The 14,714-nt window shown below is 35.5% G+C and overlaps 1 protein-coding gene across 1 annotated transcript in view; it reads right to left on the bottom strand.

The window, feature by feature from the left end:
• Positions 1 to 14,714, bottom strand: part of DNAH12 (dynein axonemal heavy chain 12) — a 59,558-nt gene that overhangs the window by 34,555 nt on the left and 10,289 nt on the right. The window contains exons 15-32 of the mRNA XM_048315555.1: positions 14,163 to 14,288; positions 12,290 to 12,424; positions 11,292 to 11,485; positions 10,115 to 10,331; positions 9,392 to 9,577; positions 8,829 to 9,029; positions 7,546 to 7,740; positions 7,209 to 7,330; positions 6,795 to 7,077; positions 6,067 to 6,186; positions 5,537 to 5,693; positions 5,141 to 5,313; positions 3,671 to 3,823; positions 3,014 to 3,253; positions 2,293 to 2,538; positions 1,877 to 1,996; positions 1,065 to 1,174; positions 248 to 431 (exon numbers count right to left, since the gene is read on the bottom strand). Of these exons, the coding sequence (XP_048171512.1) occupies positions 248 to 431; positions 1,065 to 1,174; positions 1,877 to 1,996; positions 2,293 to 2,538; positions 3,014 to 3,253; positions 3,671 to 3,823; positions 5,141 to 5,313; positions 5,537 to 5,693; positions 6,067 to 6,186; positions 6,795 to 7,077; positions 7,209 to 7,330; positions 7,546 to 7,740; positions 8,829 to 9,029; positions 9,392 to 9,577; positions 10,115 to 10,331; positions 11,292 to 11,485; positions 12,290 to 12,424; positions 14,163 to 14,288 (3,162 nt within the window). The remainder of the gene's footprint in view (positions 1 to 247; positions 432 to 1,064; positions 1,175 to 1,876; positions 1,997 to 2,292; positions 2,539 to 3,013; positions 3,254 to 3,670; positions 3,824 to 5,140; positions 5,314 to 5,536; positions 5,694 to 6,066; positions 6,187 to 6,794; positions 7,078 to 7,208; positions 7,331 to 7,545; positions 7,741 to 8,828; positions 9,030 to 9,391; positions 9,578 to 10,114; positions 10,332 to 11,291; positions 11,486 to 12,289; positions 12,425 to 14,162; positions 14,289 to 14,714) is intronic.

Genomic DNA, 14,714 nt, shown 5'->3' with positions numbered 1-14,714 from the left:
GGACAATGACCTTCAAAATGGTACTGGTTTTTTTTGTATATTTAAACCTATATAACCGCATACACACATGGTACTGCATTTTTTATATCTTAATTAAAAACAGACCATAAAAGCATTAGTTAAAATAAAATTTACAGTTGTGTTCTTATCTGTGTTTTAAATCATAAAATTATTAATTCAACAGTTTACTATCCATAATAATAGAAACACAATATACAGGGAACATTATTTTTTAAACATACGTTACCTCATGGGATATCAGATCAAACTGCCCAAAAAGCTGGCCCATAGTGATTGATTTTGGATTCATAGTTCTATAAATGACTTTTTCTTCTTCACCATAACCACGCTCCTTCATAAGAGACAACGTATCTGCCAACACGTGTAGAACTTTGGTCTTCCCAGAAAACGATTCCCCCACCAGCATGAAGCTGTTAGATGGAAAAAAAATCCTGCTATTAACACATTTGTCTTGCAGTTTAGACTTTTACAGCTCACATGAAGGCCAACAGTATCAAACATATGTTTAAAGCTAATTTTCACCTAATTTTCAAAAAGTGAAGCAAGTAAATTTTCTTTGTATGCAAAAAACACCTTTTCCACAAACCTAGTTTATTTGCACATGCAAATCTGATTGCATGATGTCTTATGGAGAGAATTAATTAATGAACTGAATATTAACCATCATATGGCTAATGTCATATTGTACCTATTTTCTGCACACAGCTGCTATTCTGTAATAAAAGCTAGGAATAAAATGGCACAGATCTGACAACCAATATTTTAATACAAATAAGCTTTTACAGTCCTAAGTTTTCACCATACTGGTATCAGCACCTAAAACCATTATACATATGAGAGTACTTCTGATATCAGAAAGAGTACAATTCCCCAGACATACATCCACAAGAATTTTGGAACAGGCAAAAGCAGTATCAGTAATCAATTGTTCCAATACAAAGAGGAGTATTTTGGCACCCTCAAAACCTTCTATAACTTCATATAAATTATTGCTACAGTATAAATCAGAATTACAACAGATAGTGCGGTGATGAGAATCTTACCCATGTCTAACAATCATCATTTCATATGTCTGTATCATTTTCTGCATAAAAGTTTCTACAGGTTGGACATTATGTCGAGTGCAACATTCATTGGCACATTCCAGAAAATCCTAAAATCAAAACAAATCATAATCTTGTTCTTGCTACAATTTAAATTACTGTTCTGCACTACAGTAGAAGAGTTTGTGCTTATCAGTAAGGGTTTCAAATTAATTAGTAAGTGAAATATTATTAGTCAGAATATAGCAAACTTCCTGCGGGAAAAAAAAACGCTTTTGTACCTCGTGCTAGAACAGGATTTAACTACAATTTTTATCTTGAGTAGAAGGTGTATCACCCTCAGGAAACCAGAAGTGTGCTTTGGAACCACACACTTTTATCAAGATTGCAGTATTTACTTAAAACTTAAAAGTTAATCCAATTTGTTTTTCCAACATACTTATCCTTCTTTCCAGCCATCCTCCTACAAAGGATGCTTTAAGTGTTGCTATAAATAAAATACAAGCACAAAGCTTAATCTCATTTAATTATGTCAAAAAATTAAGAAAGAAATCAGAAAGCCTAAAATTTGGCAAATGTGCAGGTCAATTCCCAATCTGTAAGGCACAACCCTTCAGAATGTAAGGGAACTCAGATGTGGATTATATTCAGCAGAGATAAAGAATTCCCTTTGCTACAAAGTTTCATTGCAAGCATTCAGCAATTTTCCTCATCTTGAAATACCTCACTGCATTAATTGCACTTGATTAAAAAGCAAATCACCACAAAACAATCAATGATCATGACCAAGGAAAAATTACAAGACTACTTACATTGTAGTCTGCCTCAGGAAGCTTGATTCCAGGAAATAAATCACTAGTTATACCCATGAACAGAGGTATATCATGTGACAAAAATTTGGGCTCATTCACATCTTTAATTGATCTAAGAAGCTAAAAGAAACAAATATGCATTTTACAGTTCTTATTAAGAGACAAAGCATAAGGTGTTCAGCGACTAAAATAACCTAGTATGTAACAAAGATGAATTCATTAAATGGGGCCTTTGACAAGAACTGTGCGATTCCCAGCACAGCCCTGGAAAATGCAGCATGTATTTTATTATCTTCATTTCACAAACCACAAAACACAGATCAGTGATGTGAGAAGATGGGCTGGAACTGCCTTCAGAACTCAGAATGGCATGCATCTATGAAATTCCTTAAACAAATATTCCCTCGGGAACTCACCAATATATCTTCATCTTCTGTAGGAAATTTTAACTTCAGATTCCCCGCAGCCACCAGCACAGCTTTGACTGCCCGCATGCCATAGTCATAGTGATACTGAGAGGAAAGCTGTTCTGAACATAGTCTGTAGGTCATGACTATCTTCACTGACAGTGACTTAGCATTCAAAAATCCATATGAATAGAGGGAAATTTCTGCTATCAGAGCATAGTTGGGAACCATCATGGCTACTGTTCGGAAAAGAACCTGAAATACACACCCAAAGAAATATCTTTAAATAATTAACTTAGGAATGGAAAGTAATTCAGAACTTTTACAGGTGATGGATCAGTATCCATCCCATCACGAAACAGAATTATCAATACTTGCAGCTTATGACTCCCTAGGAAGTTAACCTAAGTGAGCTACCATCAATATCCATCTCAATGTACAATGCAGTGCTGAAAAGACACTGTCCCTCTCAGCTCTTTTCCCTCAGCAGTGTCTCCAGAATACAAAAATGCCATTTGCCCCTTGCACAGATACAGGCAGCAGTAAGGAAGGAAAATGTGGTCTATGGCAGGTGAGAGAATGCACTTCCTTTCTTTAAGCATATGCAGCTGGTGTGCTCCTCATGCGGCACTATCTCTGCTTTCAGTTAGTAAAGCTTCCTTATGGAAACAGCTCATCTGGTCAAAAACAATCATCTCAAAGGTCAGACACATCTATTTCATTATTTTACCTTCAGATTATCTGGAAGTTCAGAACGTCCTGCATAACCTGGATTCATAGTAATTGCTATGAAACAGTTGGGGTTAAGCTTCAGCTCAGTTCCTTCAAAAATAAATGTTTCTAGCTTTATCTGTATGGCTCTCTGGATGCAAAGGATCTGCTGTGCCACTACAGACAGCACTTCCAGTTCAATGCGATTGAATTCATCAAAACATGCCCAGGCACCTGAGGAAGCCAAACCTTTGAAAAACTGCAAATGAAGAAAGAAACCAATCATATTGCTAACAGAACCTTAGAAGATTCAAAAGAAATTAAGACTGTCATGTTGGAAGTTTAATTAGATTTTAAAAATACAATTATGATAATAATGCTTTAACCTGTTTAGATCATAGATCAGTGATGTACTGAAGAACAAAGTTTTTTCTTGGTTCTAAAGCAAGCTAAATCAGAAGCTCCCAATCCCATGAACTCTTGTTTCTTTCATGTTTTAATTAGCAACTTAATAGGCTTTCATAAAGCACAGAAAATGAAACATGCAGAGAACAGCATATAGCATCCAAGGGTAGCAGAGCACAGGTGTGCCATATTTATTTGTGTCTGCAAAGTAGGGACCCTAAAATTTTCATGGCTAAAAAAAAAATACAGCATACATTTATTTTCTATTTACCTTTCCCATTGCCAGGTAATCAAGGCCATCAGAGCAGTTAAAGACAACACACTGAACAGCAAGAGCTTTAGCCAAATCTTTGGTGGTCTCCGTTTTACCTGTTCCTGCTGGACCCTCTGGGGCACCACCGAGGTTTAAATAAAAGGCTCCAATCTAAAGCACAGAAATAGTTTATGGAAATTATTTGTACTTCATTCATATGAAATTATTCTGAATGAAAATGGTAAAATTAAATTGCACCTGATAGTTTCATACACTCATTTTATCTATCTAAAAGGTATGGTTTTACTAATTAAAAAGAATCTGAAATATACTTACAGCTGGGAAAAAGATGCAAAAGAATTTAATTTTGACCCTAACAGAGTTTAGTTTTATTACTATCATAACCATGATTGGTTACTCAAACTTTATTGTACCCAATCTTTCAGTTCTTGTTTAGATACACCTTTCAAGTTAAATTTGTTGCAGTTACTTGTTGCTACTCCTTGCTCTCTCTGTTTGCCCTTTAATATACTTTTTTCCTCTTTTCTTTTCTTTCCCACACCATCCCCCTTTGTAGCATGTGCATTCCATTGACAATTCCATATTCTCTCCTATATTCTATTGAAGTAGGAGGAAATCTGACAGAAAACAAAAAAGTTGCAGACTTTTAACAAACAGTCCAGTTTGCAGGCTTTAACCCAACAGTTACAGGGCCACGTTTACATTGACTGACAAGTTCTGGGAATACTTTACTAAGACATTGGTGGGCAAAGAACAAGACTTCCATTTGCCAGAATGCCAGGCTTCCACCTGCTGTGCTCTGATTCAAGGTTTGTGAGCCTAAAACCGAAACAGACTAGCAGCTGCATCATCCTCTCACATCAATGTACCTCGATGTCTTGACAAACAGCTACCAAGCATCAGCTACAGCCACACCATGGGTGCCTAGCAAAACTTACTCCAGCAAAGAGACTGCAGTAAATGATAATGAGAAAAGCTGTACCTGAGATGACTTTGGTAACTTTCAATTGTCAGGTTAGCTGAGGTTAAACCAGTACAATAATAAACACCTCTGCCAAGAGCAGAGATACTAACAGGTTGCCAAATTTGTACTACTCTTAGGAACAGTGTGATCACAAGTGCATCCTTCTCCACTTAATTTAGCAGCCACAGAACACCAGAAGAGCACTTTGGGTTCTCATAATCTGTACAGCAATCAAATATTGTCTGGTTTTCCTGTGTGTTTTAAAAAAGCACAGCCACAACAGAATAACCCACTAATGTTTCAGCCACGTTGGTGGGCTGTCCAAATTTGTTATGAGTGATTTTTATGTTTAGCATTCTGTAAAAATTACAAACTTCATTCTAGCAGAAATAGCAGAGTCTGACAATAACCATAAGCCCTAAAAGGACAGCTGCACTGAACAGTGTAAGCAATACTACAGCACAGTAAATACAATTTGCAGCAGCCCAGGAGGGAGCTCATACCAGGGTGCGGTAACACCTGTCTGTGAGAGGAGTGATCACCAGGCGTGGGGAGTTCCCGAGGTATTCGTAGGCATATTTCACATTGCAGTTAATGATGCACACACGAACGTTCTCATTCTGCCAATAATAGCGCAGCTGTGCAAGCCACTGAAAGTCTGTTTCACTCTGCACACCTGACAAACACAGAGTTGACAGGAATCATAAAAGATGTTGCAGATAACAAGATTTTCTATTATGGTTAAATTTAAAACAGCTTTGAAATTATTGATGTTGATGCTCGTATCCAAATACTCACAAACCCATCTTAGTACTGTGCTGTTTTAGGCAGTAAAATCTGATTGATGAACAATTTTTCATTAACTACGTGTTAAGAAAAATGTTTTAAAATATAATTACCGCTTTCAATCATTTCCTTGATGACATCTCTAGCATGAACATCAATAGTAACCAAGGCACCCAGTGTAGTCCTTGTTTGCTTTGACAGTTTTCCTCTCACCAGCTCTACAATATCATTAAGTTGAAGCTGAAGTGTATCATAATAACCCTTTAAGCCCTAGGAGAGAAGAGGTTATATCACAGTTTCAAGTGTTTCAGGCTTCTTCATTCTGACTAAATAGCTTAACAGAGGTTGCTTATTAAGCTACTCTTTTATATTGTCACAGTTTTGCATCAACGTCTCTCTTACCCACAATTATGCATTTATGTTGCAAAGCTACATTTTAAACTATGATTGCTCTACATAAGAATATTCAAGTACTTGAATGAAAAGTATAAATCACTGTACATTAATTTATGGATGTCAAACACACATGCTCATCATTTTTCAAATTTTATTTTGACTGTAAAAAACTGTTTGATTAAGCAAATTCATCAGCTGAAATGAAACAATAAGAAAGATTTTTTTTAAATTATGCATTACACAGTACCTTGGGTCCATCGCGAAGAACTTCATGTACCTCACTTGTCCAGTACATTTGAGACACACACAACACTACTTGGCCAGGCCACTCCAGAACCCAGAGCTTTCTCTCAGTCTCTAGATATGCCTGAAACAGGTAAATACATTACAGAAACACAGTGTCTGGGTATGTTTATCACAATGTAATACAGAAGCTTATAATGTAATCCTATTAATATTCTTTGCTAAAAGAATACTATTTTCCTATTTGCAATGTCCAAATGGAGCTTTAAATGCTCTTTTCCCTTTAGGTTTACCATTTTTTACCCAATAATTTAAAATATTCTTAGAATTATCCTTCCATATTACAGAAATATTCACAACTTGTTAACTTCATACAAAGAAACATTTTCTGTCTAATGATTTTCTTTTAGGAGGAAGTAAGCATATTACAAATGTCCTATTTCTAATTCATAAGAAACCTGAACTATTACATCAGGTGATATATCCTGTAAAATAGTATTGCTGAGAAACTTTTAGAAGAATTTATATTCAGTGTTAGAGGAAAACGACTTGCTTCTTATTCAAACTAAACTCTAGTGTATATCACTGGCCTATAAATACAAGTCATGTTAACTTGGTCCTGGCCCCATAACTTCATCAACTCCTGTGTTGAGGAAGAATTTTAGAAAGCCAAGAGACAGCCATAAGACAAAGATAGGTGCGACAGATCTTAAATTATCACAAACCCCATACCATTCTTGATCTGGCAATTACATCACGTATAGTCTTCAGCATAATATCTTCTACTTGAATTAACCACTTCTCCACTGCACCTCGAGCTTCAGAAGTAGAAATGTTTGAAATCAGTTGTACACGCTCGCCTTCAGAACTACACATTCCTTTAATATCCAAATTGCGAAGGAAATCCAGTTTAGCAATGCCTTCAAAACACTTCTTCAAGTGAGGCTGAACTCTAAGAGGATCCTTAGTCTCCGACAGGATCTCCAACATTTCATCATTAGACAAGAAAAAGAAGCTAAAAAATTAGAAAAAAAAAAAAAAAAGGAAATACAACTGCATTATCAAGCTATTTTTAAGACTGAACTTATTCACAACAAAAAAACCATTCAGAATCTGTGGGTTTTAAATAACCAAAGCTCATCATACCGGGGAAAGAAGAGACGTTTTTTCTCAAGGTAAGCATTAAGCCCTTTCATGATTTTGTCAAGAAGCTCATTACAGGTCTGAAGCTTCTCTGTTAATCCTGGCAAGGAGGTAGCAGCGAGAACCTGTACAACAAATATGTGCAAACTGTCAGCTATAAATGAGATATTTCAAACAGTAGAAGTTAATCAAATAAGGAACAACATAACTTTGTTTCTAGAAAGCCTAGGGAACTGAAACTGTAGTTCACTGTATATATTCTGAAAACTAAGCATCCCGCCCCTCAAAAAAATGGGAAGGGAAGCTACTGTTTCCTGTTAGTAATGGCTATTTCCCTTACCTTTGGGTCTTCGGCACAAAACTGCATAATCTCTCTCCACAGCCTATCCACAGTCTGAAACTGCCGCCCCTCTTCTGGCATCTGTTGCATAATATCCTCAGAAGAAAAGATGGGTTCCAAATACAGCCACTGGGCCTGCACTTTCAGCCAGTCATCAATGTTCTCCTGAATTTGAATTAAACGTCTTTCCCATTCCTTAATAAATGTTTAAAGAATGTTAACTTGACATTTCCAAGCAAATAATGTTAGAGACAACAAACAACCTTCAGGAAAGGTAGACATTGTGTTATTCTAGCTCCCAAAGAGAAAAAAAAAAGTCTACCAATAAACAAAATGAAAGAAAAATATTTAGGAGTATTTAAGTTCTTCCACATATACAGATGGCCAAAGGAGCTCAGGCATTTTTACTTACTTGGAAATTATTTTCCAAAATGCATTTATCACTTTACTGCTATGAACAACTTAATTGTTAAGCAATAGCCAGGAGGCTACCAGTGATAAATTCTGTTTCATTTCCCCACAGCATGGGCTCTTGTAGCTGAATGGCAGCAGGGACACAATACCAGAAAAGCCACCTCAGCTCATAGGAGAGATCCAGCAAGTCCACCATCCTGTTCCTTAAGTGGACAATAGCAGATACCACTGGAGCAGGCTGGAGAGGCTGCCTGTAAAGTGTAAACACTATATATGGTCACTGAGCCTGCTTGAGCCTGAACATTTCCCACATAAACTAACAAAGAACTACGGAGGGTAACTGCAAAGCAATTCCACCAGCTTCTCTCCTGTCAATAGCCATGGTGTGAGCACCACAAAGACTACTCTAGCCCTGAAATTCAAAATCAGGTGTAAAGTGCTGCCATCATTGCTCTGAGGTCTGATTAACAAACATTCTCCCAGCCATCAAGAAGTTTCTTTGCCCAGAGGAAAACACTGTAGTTCAAAATTTGAGTCCAAAACTCAAGAATTAATAAGTGTTCTTATTAGCAATAACAGAAATATAATTTCCAGTTATTAGGAAGCAAGGGTAATGGAAATAGAGATTTTGGAAAATATGAGAAAAAATAATCATGTTCTCTCAGTTGCACTTGAATCTGAATGGAAGATGGAATTCCAAAACAGAAATAAGGTAAGTATGACTCATATAAACTCAAAAGATTCTTGCTGAAAAATTAATGAAAGCATTTCATTAACAACTCAAACAAGAAAGTTGCAAAACAATTGGTATACTATTGCACTACACTTATCCTACAAATAAAAATGGCTGAAAAAAGTAGTCATTGTACCCTGATTTCCTTGTCAAATGGTTTGATGAAAGGTGATCCTCTCATTGTCTGAGTTTTCATAATCTGATCATCGAGAAGAGCCTGAATATCATCCACTGAAGACAGAATATGAATACCAGTCTCACGATACACATTTGTGTTGAAGGAAATTGAATCCCAGGTTTCCATCATGGTATGCATTGCTTTCTCCAAGGAAAATTCCTATTTAAAAAGAAAATAGCTTGGTCTAGTGACTGAATTGGTTTTTTCCAACTCACTAATTCAATATATAAGCTTATCTAGCTGAATAAGCTATTTTGCTCTAGCAGCACAAATTAACTACTTGCTATTACTTTTCCTCAGTATATCCTTTTCTTGCACACAGAAAGCAGCATGCTTTGGAAATACTAAAGATGTCACATGAGATACAAATGCTTACACTCATCATTGACATATAATGGGCCAAAGTCTCACCAAATCTCTTCTGTTGCATAATGGCAAAGACAAAAAATGCCAGTAAGTCATAAAAATATTCACTAAGAGACCCGACGTCGTATTTGTCACTATCAAATCTCTGTGCTTACCTTGCTTGCAGCTACACTTATTGCTGTAAACTGTTCCAAGTAAGAGGATAGATTCTGTTTTAAAACTTTTCTCAGGGTAGTTCCAGCATCTGGTGTTATATCATACCCTACTATATCTGACATCTGCTGCCAATGACGTTCTCTCATGCCAGGGTTACAAAAGACAGCCACAGTCGGAATATTCTCCTAATTCAGAAAAGACATTTTAAGGCAAATATTCTCATATACATTATTTCTTAATTTTTCAATAACCTTTCATGTGCATTTAAAATTCTGCTACAGTAGCCGAAGACATGAAAATCTTTTCCAAAAAGTGCAGATGGCTCCATTCAGTTATCCATTCCATTTCTAAATAATTATATTAACTACCAAAGAAGAAATATAGAAAACTATTAAGCATAAGTATAATTTTTCAGTGATGCTAAACTTTGCTTCTATTAACGTAACAGAGTCCCATTTCAAAATTCCCAACTACATCCTTTTCTGCAAACCAAAAATTACTTTTCTCCTGTATGTGTTCAGTCATTAACAATTCCAGAAACTATTTAAAAAATACTAAAAAATCCAATTTTATTAAAATGAATGGGACAGTAAAATCTGGAAATGAGGATTCAGAACACACTCTCTCTCTCTTTCTGACACCGCATCATTTACATGTACTGAGCCCTGAATTTAGCGTTTGTCCCTCAGCATCAGATATTAATATCCCTCACATTTTCTTACCTTAAAATCTTTAATCTGATCCAGAACTGTAGAACACATTGTGAGAGTTGGATTACCCTTTACAGCTTTGCGCCGCAGTGTCTTTTTCTTGTCCGATGCTGCTTTCTTCTGCATTTGTTGGAAGAGTCTTAACAGTTTGTACATCTCTCTGTAAAACTCATCCATCTCAGCCTCCATGCTTTCCCCATCTAGTTCCAAAAAGGTCCCATCCATCCATCTGAGAAAAAACCATAAGGTCACAAAACAGAATAACAAATGTAACCCACAAATAATTATCACTTTGTTTTGCAACACATTAATAGCAATTTAAATTAAAGCAAAGCTCTCCTTCCATATTATTGTTATTCTTCGCAAAATTCTAATGCCCAACTAGAAGTGGCTCAACCACATTCTTCTGTGTATTTGTGTAGTTCTCTTAAGTCTGAGTAACTGCATGAATGGGGAAATATTTAAGTTAACCTCTGGATAGAGATCGACATATGACATTTAAAAATACACTAGGTCTTGTATTTTCAAACCCCCCCCCACTTTCAGCCATAGCACATTATAACTTCTGAAGAATGCATTAAATGATAAACAATCTCCCTTAATTTATACACAGAGCACAGTTTTGTGGTAGGATCTAGCCACCAGACAGCAACACAATAATTTGAACCCACCATTTTGGACAGCTGCTAGGTTAAAACCAGTTTTGGTTACATATAGATGATGAGCTTTCTAGTTGAATTTCTTCCTTTTCTGGAACACAAAATGGCTCATAAAACAATTTTTCTCTTAATACATTTCTTTCACAGAGCTTGTCTTACTACAGGCTACACCAGCATGACCAATACAATTAGAACCTAGTCTGAGATATGCTCCTCTGCTCTCAGGCACATGGTGTAATTCTTCTGTGCAGGGCCAAGACTTGGACTCAATCATCCCTGTGGGTCCCTTCCAACTTAGGAAATCCTATGATTTTATGATTCCATGATTACATTTTAAAAATAAAAACTAATCAACATTTTTTCTAGCTGAATTAAAAGTAGCAAGCCTGATACGTGTATTACCCTTTTATTTTACTTGCTAATAACACATGTTAACAAGAAAACAAATCCATATTCTACATCTGACATGGAGGAGACCAGCATAAGCATTTTTCTCACTCTCCCTCTTATAGAATTAGGAGTGGAATTACCTTTTTTCTGTTCGCTGCCATTTCAGTATAAGATTAAAGAGTTTCTGGTATGGTTCTATCTCAGCTTTTAAGTTGTTGAGGAGTGGGAATTCACTTGGTTTCCATCCAAGCAAAGTCTCTTCTTTATTAAGAGCAGCTACTGTTTCATCAGTGTCCTGTATTGTTTTCTGCAATGTCCTCAGGTCAGTCACATACTGAAATCAAATAATAGTATATTTGAGAAATAACAAAATTATGCTCTGAACAGCTATCAAAATAAGATATCAAAATATTATAAACTTTCATATTAAAATTTTAGAAAACAAGATTAAAAAACTTGTCTGCTTATTGATGAGTACATAAACTGTGAAGAACCCAGATGAACATTATGAAAAATAAAATTGGTTCTCATTACTGAATTCTAGAGTATTTCCAAATTGTTTGTGCTTTAAAACTCACTGTTCCAGGAGGCAGGCACATACTTTTTTATTACCTGGCAAATCATATTGGCAACTGGGATTTATTAGCTTAGGATTTCTGTTTTGTGCTTTGAAGTGTTTTGTTTTTTTAAAAGACAAAATTTCTTACTATGCAATATCCTCCAATTAAAGCACAAGACATGCTCTAAAAATTAAAAAATACTGCTAGAAATTCACAAAGTTTTGGAGCCAGTGGCCTGCTCTTCACTAGCATAACAATGAAGTTTTGAGGTTTGTAGGAAAAAAATATCAAAAGGCTACCAAACACTCTTTCTGAACTGCTATTATGATTACCTATCAGCTAATTCAAGCACAACTTTATAGCAAACTTTCCTCTAAATAAAATGTTAATTGACAATGAAAAACAAAAATGGGAGGGAGACAAGTGTAATTTTATGAGCTTCTTCCCTGTGCAAGAGGATAATAAATGTTTCAGTTCACATTTGCTAAACTGATTACTTTTAATTATAATTTTTTTCCATGGTCCCTGTGTATTAAACACAGAAAACATTTCTACCGATTTTATACTATTAATCAAACCTGTTGCATGCGATCCAGTTCTGAGTATTCTTCTAATTCTATTACAGAATTATAAAGCTTGTCTAATTCAACATGCAGGTTATCACATTTCTGTACCGCTTCTCGTTCTCCTTTAGTTTTAGACCGTTCAATCAGCTACAAAAGAATTGATTTTTTTCATGACAAAAAAGCAATGCAAAGGCAGTTGTAAGTCCTTTCAATGATTAACATACACACTACCATCTAAACATTTAGTGCAAACAGACAGAAAACAAACAATGCAGATAAATTATTATCCTTACAACAACTGAAATTTCTTTTCGTATATCCCACTTAAGTGTGTGCAACCTCTATATGCTAGCATGGAACCTTCATCTCAATCAGAACAGTCAGGATTGCCTTAAAGGCCTCCTTCAGGAGTCAGACAACAGAAAGGAAAGCATTACAGAAAAAAAATAGATATTCTCATCTTTGGGATTCAGTATTTTACTGTCAAAAAGGACACCTACAGTTGTTGAAAGCCAATGCTATCCCACATGTACCTGTGGTTGTAAAAGGCAGAAATTCTACAACATAAGACCACCTTATAGCACTGAGTCTGCACACTCAAGGGTTTCTTTTAAGGTACCAAAGAAAGAAATCAGTCAAGAGAGAGGAGATCTCCTAAGACAAGTACACCTACTTGCCATGCAAAATTTGTGAAGCAGACAAACAGAACTTCTCCAAAGGAGGAATCAATATTTTCCTTTTGCATTAGAATAAGAACAGACTCATATCTGAGAGCATAGAATGCAAATATACAGACTCATGAAAACTCGATGTGAAACTTTTCTTGTCCTCAACCTCTAGCACAATGGAAGTCACTTGACAGCCAGTTACAGGGTCCCACTGCTGAGGGACTCCAACTAAGAAGTGAGATTCACTCTGTACTACCATTTTCATTAAAAAGAGGTAGAACAAGCATCATGGACTCTCTGTGCAGAAGTAGAAAATTAATTTTATTGATTTATTTTTGGAGGGTTAAAAGAATACTTTGTTTGCATGGGGATAACATGCAAACAAATTATTTTACAGACAAAGCAGTCTCCCAAGCTGGGTATCTTTTCAGTCAGAGGCATATTTACTACCCTTGGACATATGCCTTGGTATCTAAACAAAACTTAGTAAAGGAGAAATCCTTAATTGTAATATTTAAAAGATACTGATTTTTTAAAATGTTAATTATTAATTCTTTAAAAATTTTAGAAGAAATTATTAGATCTATGCTAAATTACTACAGAGAGGCAAGAGAACCCTAAAAGGCTTGACTGCGTCATAGACAGAGACAAAGCATGCCAAGCAAGATGAATACAGACCATGGAAGAAAACTGATCTACAGTCACACAGAGAAAATGAGATGTTGTGTATCTTCTGTAAATGAGATGTTGTGTATCTTCTGTTGATGATTGCTAGAAAACATTGCTCCCACTGTTCTTTTTTTGACAGGATAAAATACCTTTTTAACTAAATAACTTCCTGTCCAGACACTCAGTCTCATTAAGGGCCTGGCAATTACATTTTCAGTACTAGACATGTGCAGTGTAGTGAATTTTCATCCACCTACATATAACCTAGTACTGACCACAAGCATGTTAGGATAACAAGACTTGGTGAAGCTTTTAAGTTACAGTGACAGTTTTAGAATTTATCCACAAAAAGTCCACTTTTGTTACAAAAATCTGGAAATATGTTATTCATGCATGTCTAAATTAGTATGGTTTATGTTATATGTGTACATACATTATATATGTTATGTTATATGTGTATATACATTTTGCTGAGGAAACAAATAGCTCAAGGAAAGTGAGAAGTCTAGCAAGCCAAAATACACCACAAACTAAGAAAATGCTCTTACAATATCATGCTCTTTAAAAATGAGGTTGATCTTCTTTGGCCATAATATAGCTGTTGAATTTAGTTCAATGTCTTCAGGAGCAAATGGAAAAACATCTATCAAGTAACTCATTTGCCGACAGCACTCCTACAAAAAGAGATTTCACAAAACTTTAGGTATCATAGGTCTGTTTAAAATATGGGGTAGGACAATATTATCCACAAAGATAAAATAGAAATCTACATTTCATGAACTTTTCAGAATTCAGAGTTACTTCAGCCAATAGAATATTAACATTCAAAATATATGTGTAATATTTTTCAAATCCTTCCCCTGATCATGAGTTGTTTCTCTAAATATGACTCCTGTGGTCTGTAAATCTATATGCAGAAACACTAATGTTATTAAAAATATACAAAATATAATTTCTGCAGATATAAACATGTTATATTTATAGACCTATTACCATAACAGAAAATCTAATACATATTCACACACACACACAAACTACTCCTAATGTAACATCACCTGTACTCTGCTCAAAGAGTGAATTGTTTCTCATGTGTTCAAAAT

This window comes from Corvus hawaiiensis, chromosome 11 (genome assembly GCF_020740725.1).
Source record: "Corvus hawaiiensis isolate bCorHaw1 chromosome 11, bCorHaw1.pri.cur, whole genome shotgun sequence".
NCBI lineage: Eukaryota > Metazoa > Chordata > Aves > Passeriformes > Corvidae > Corvus > Corvus hawaiiensis.
The sequence above is the reverse complement of the archived record's forward strand: the minus strand, read 5'-3'. Positions and strand labels throughout refer to the sequence as shown.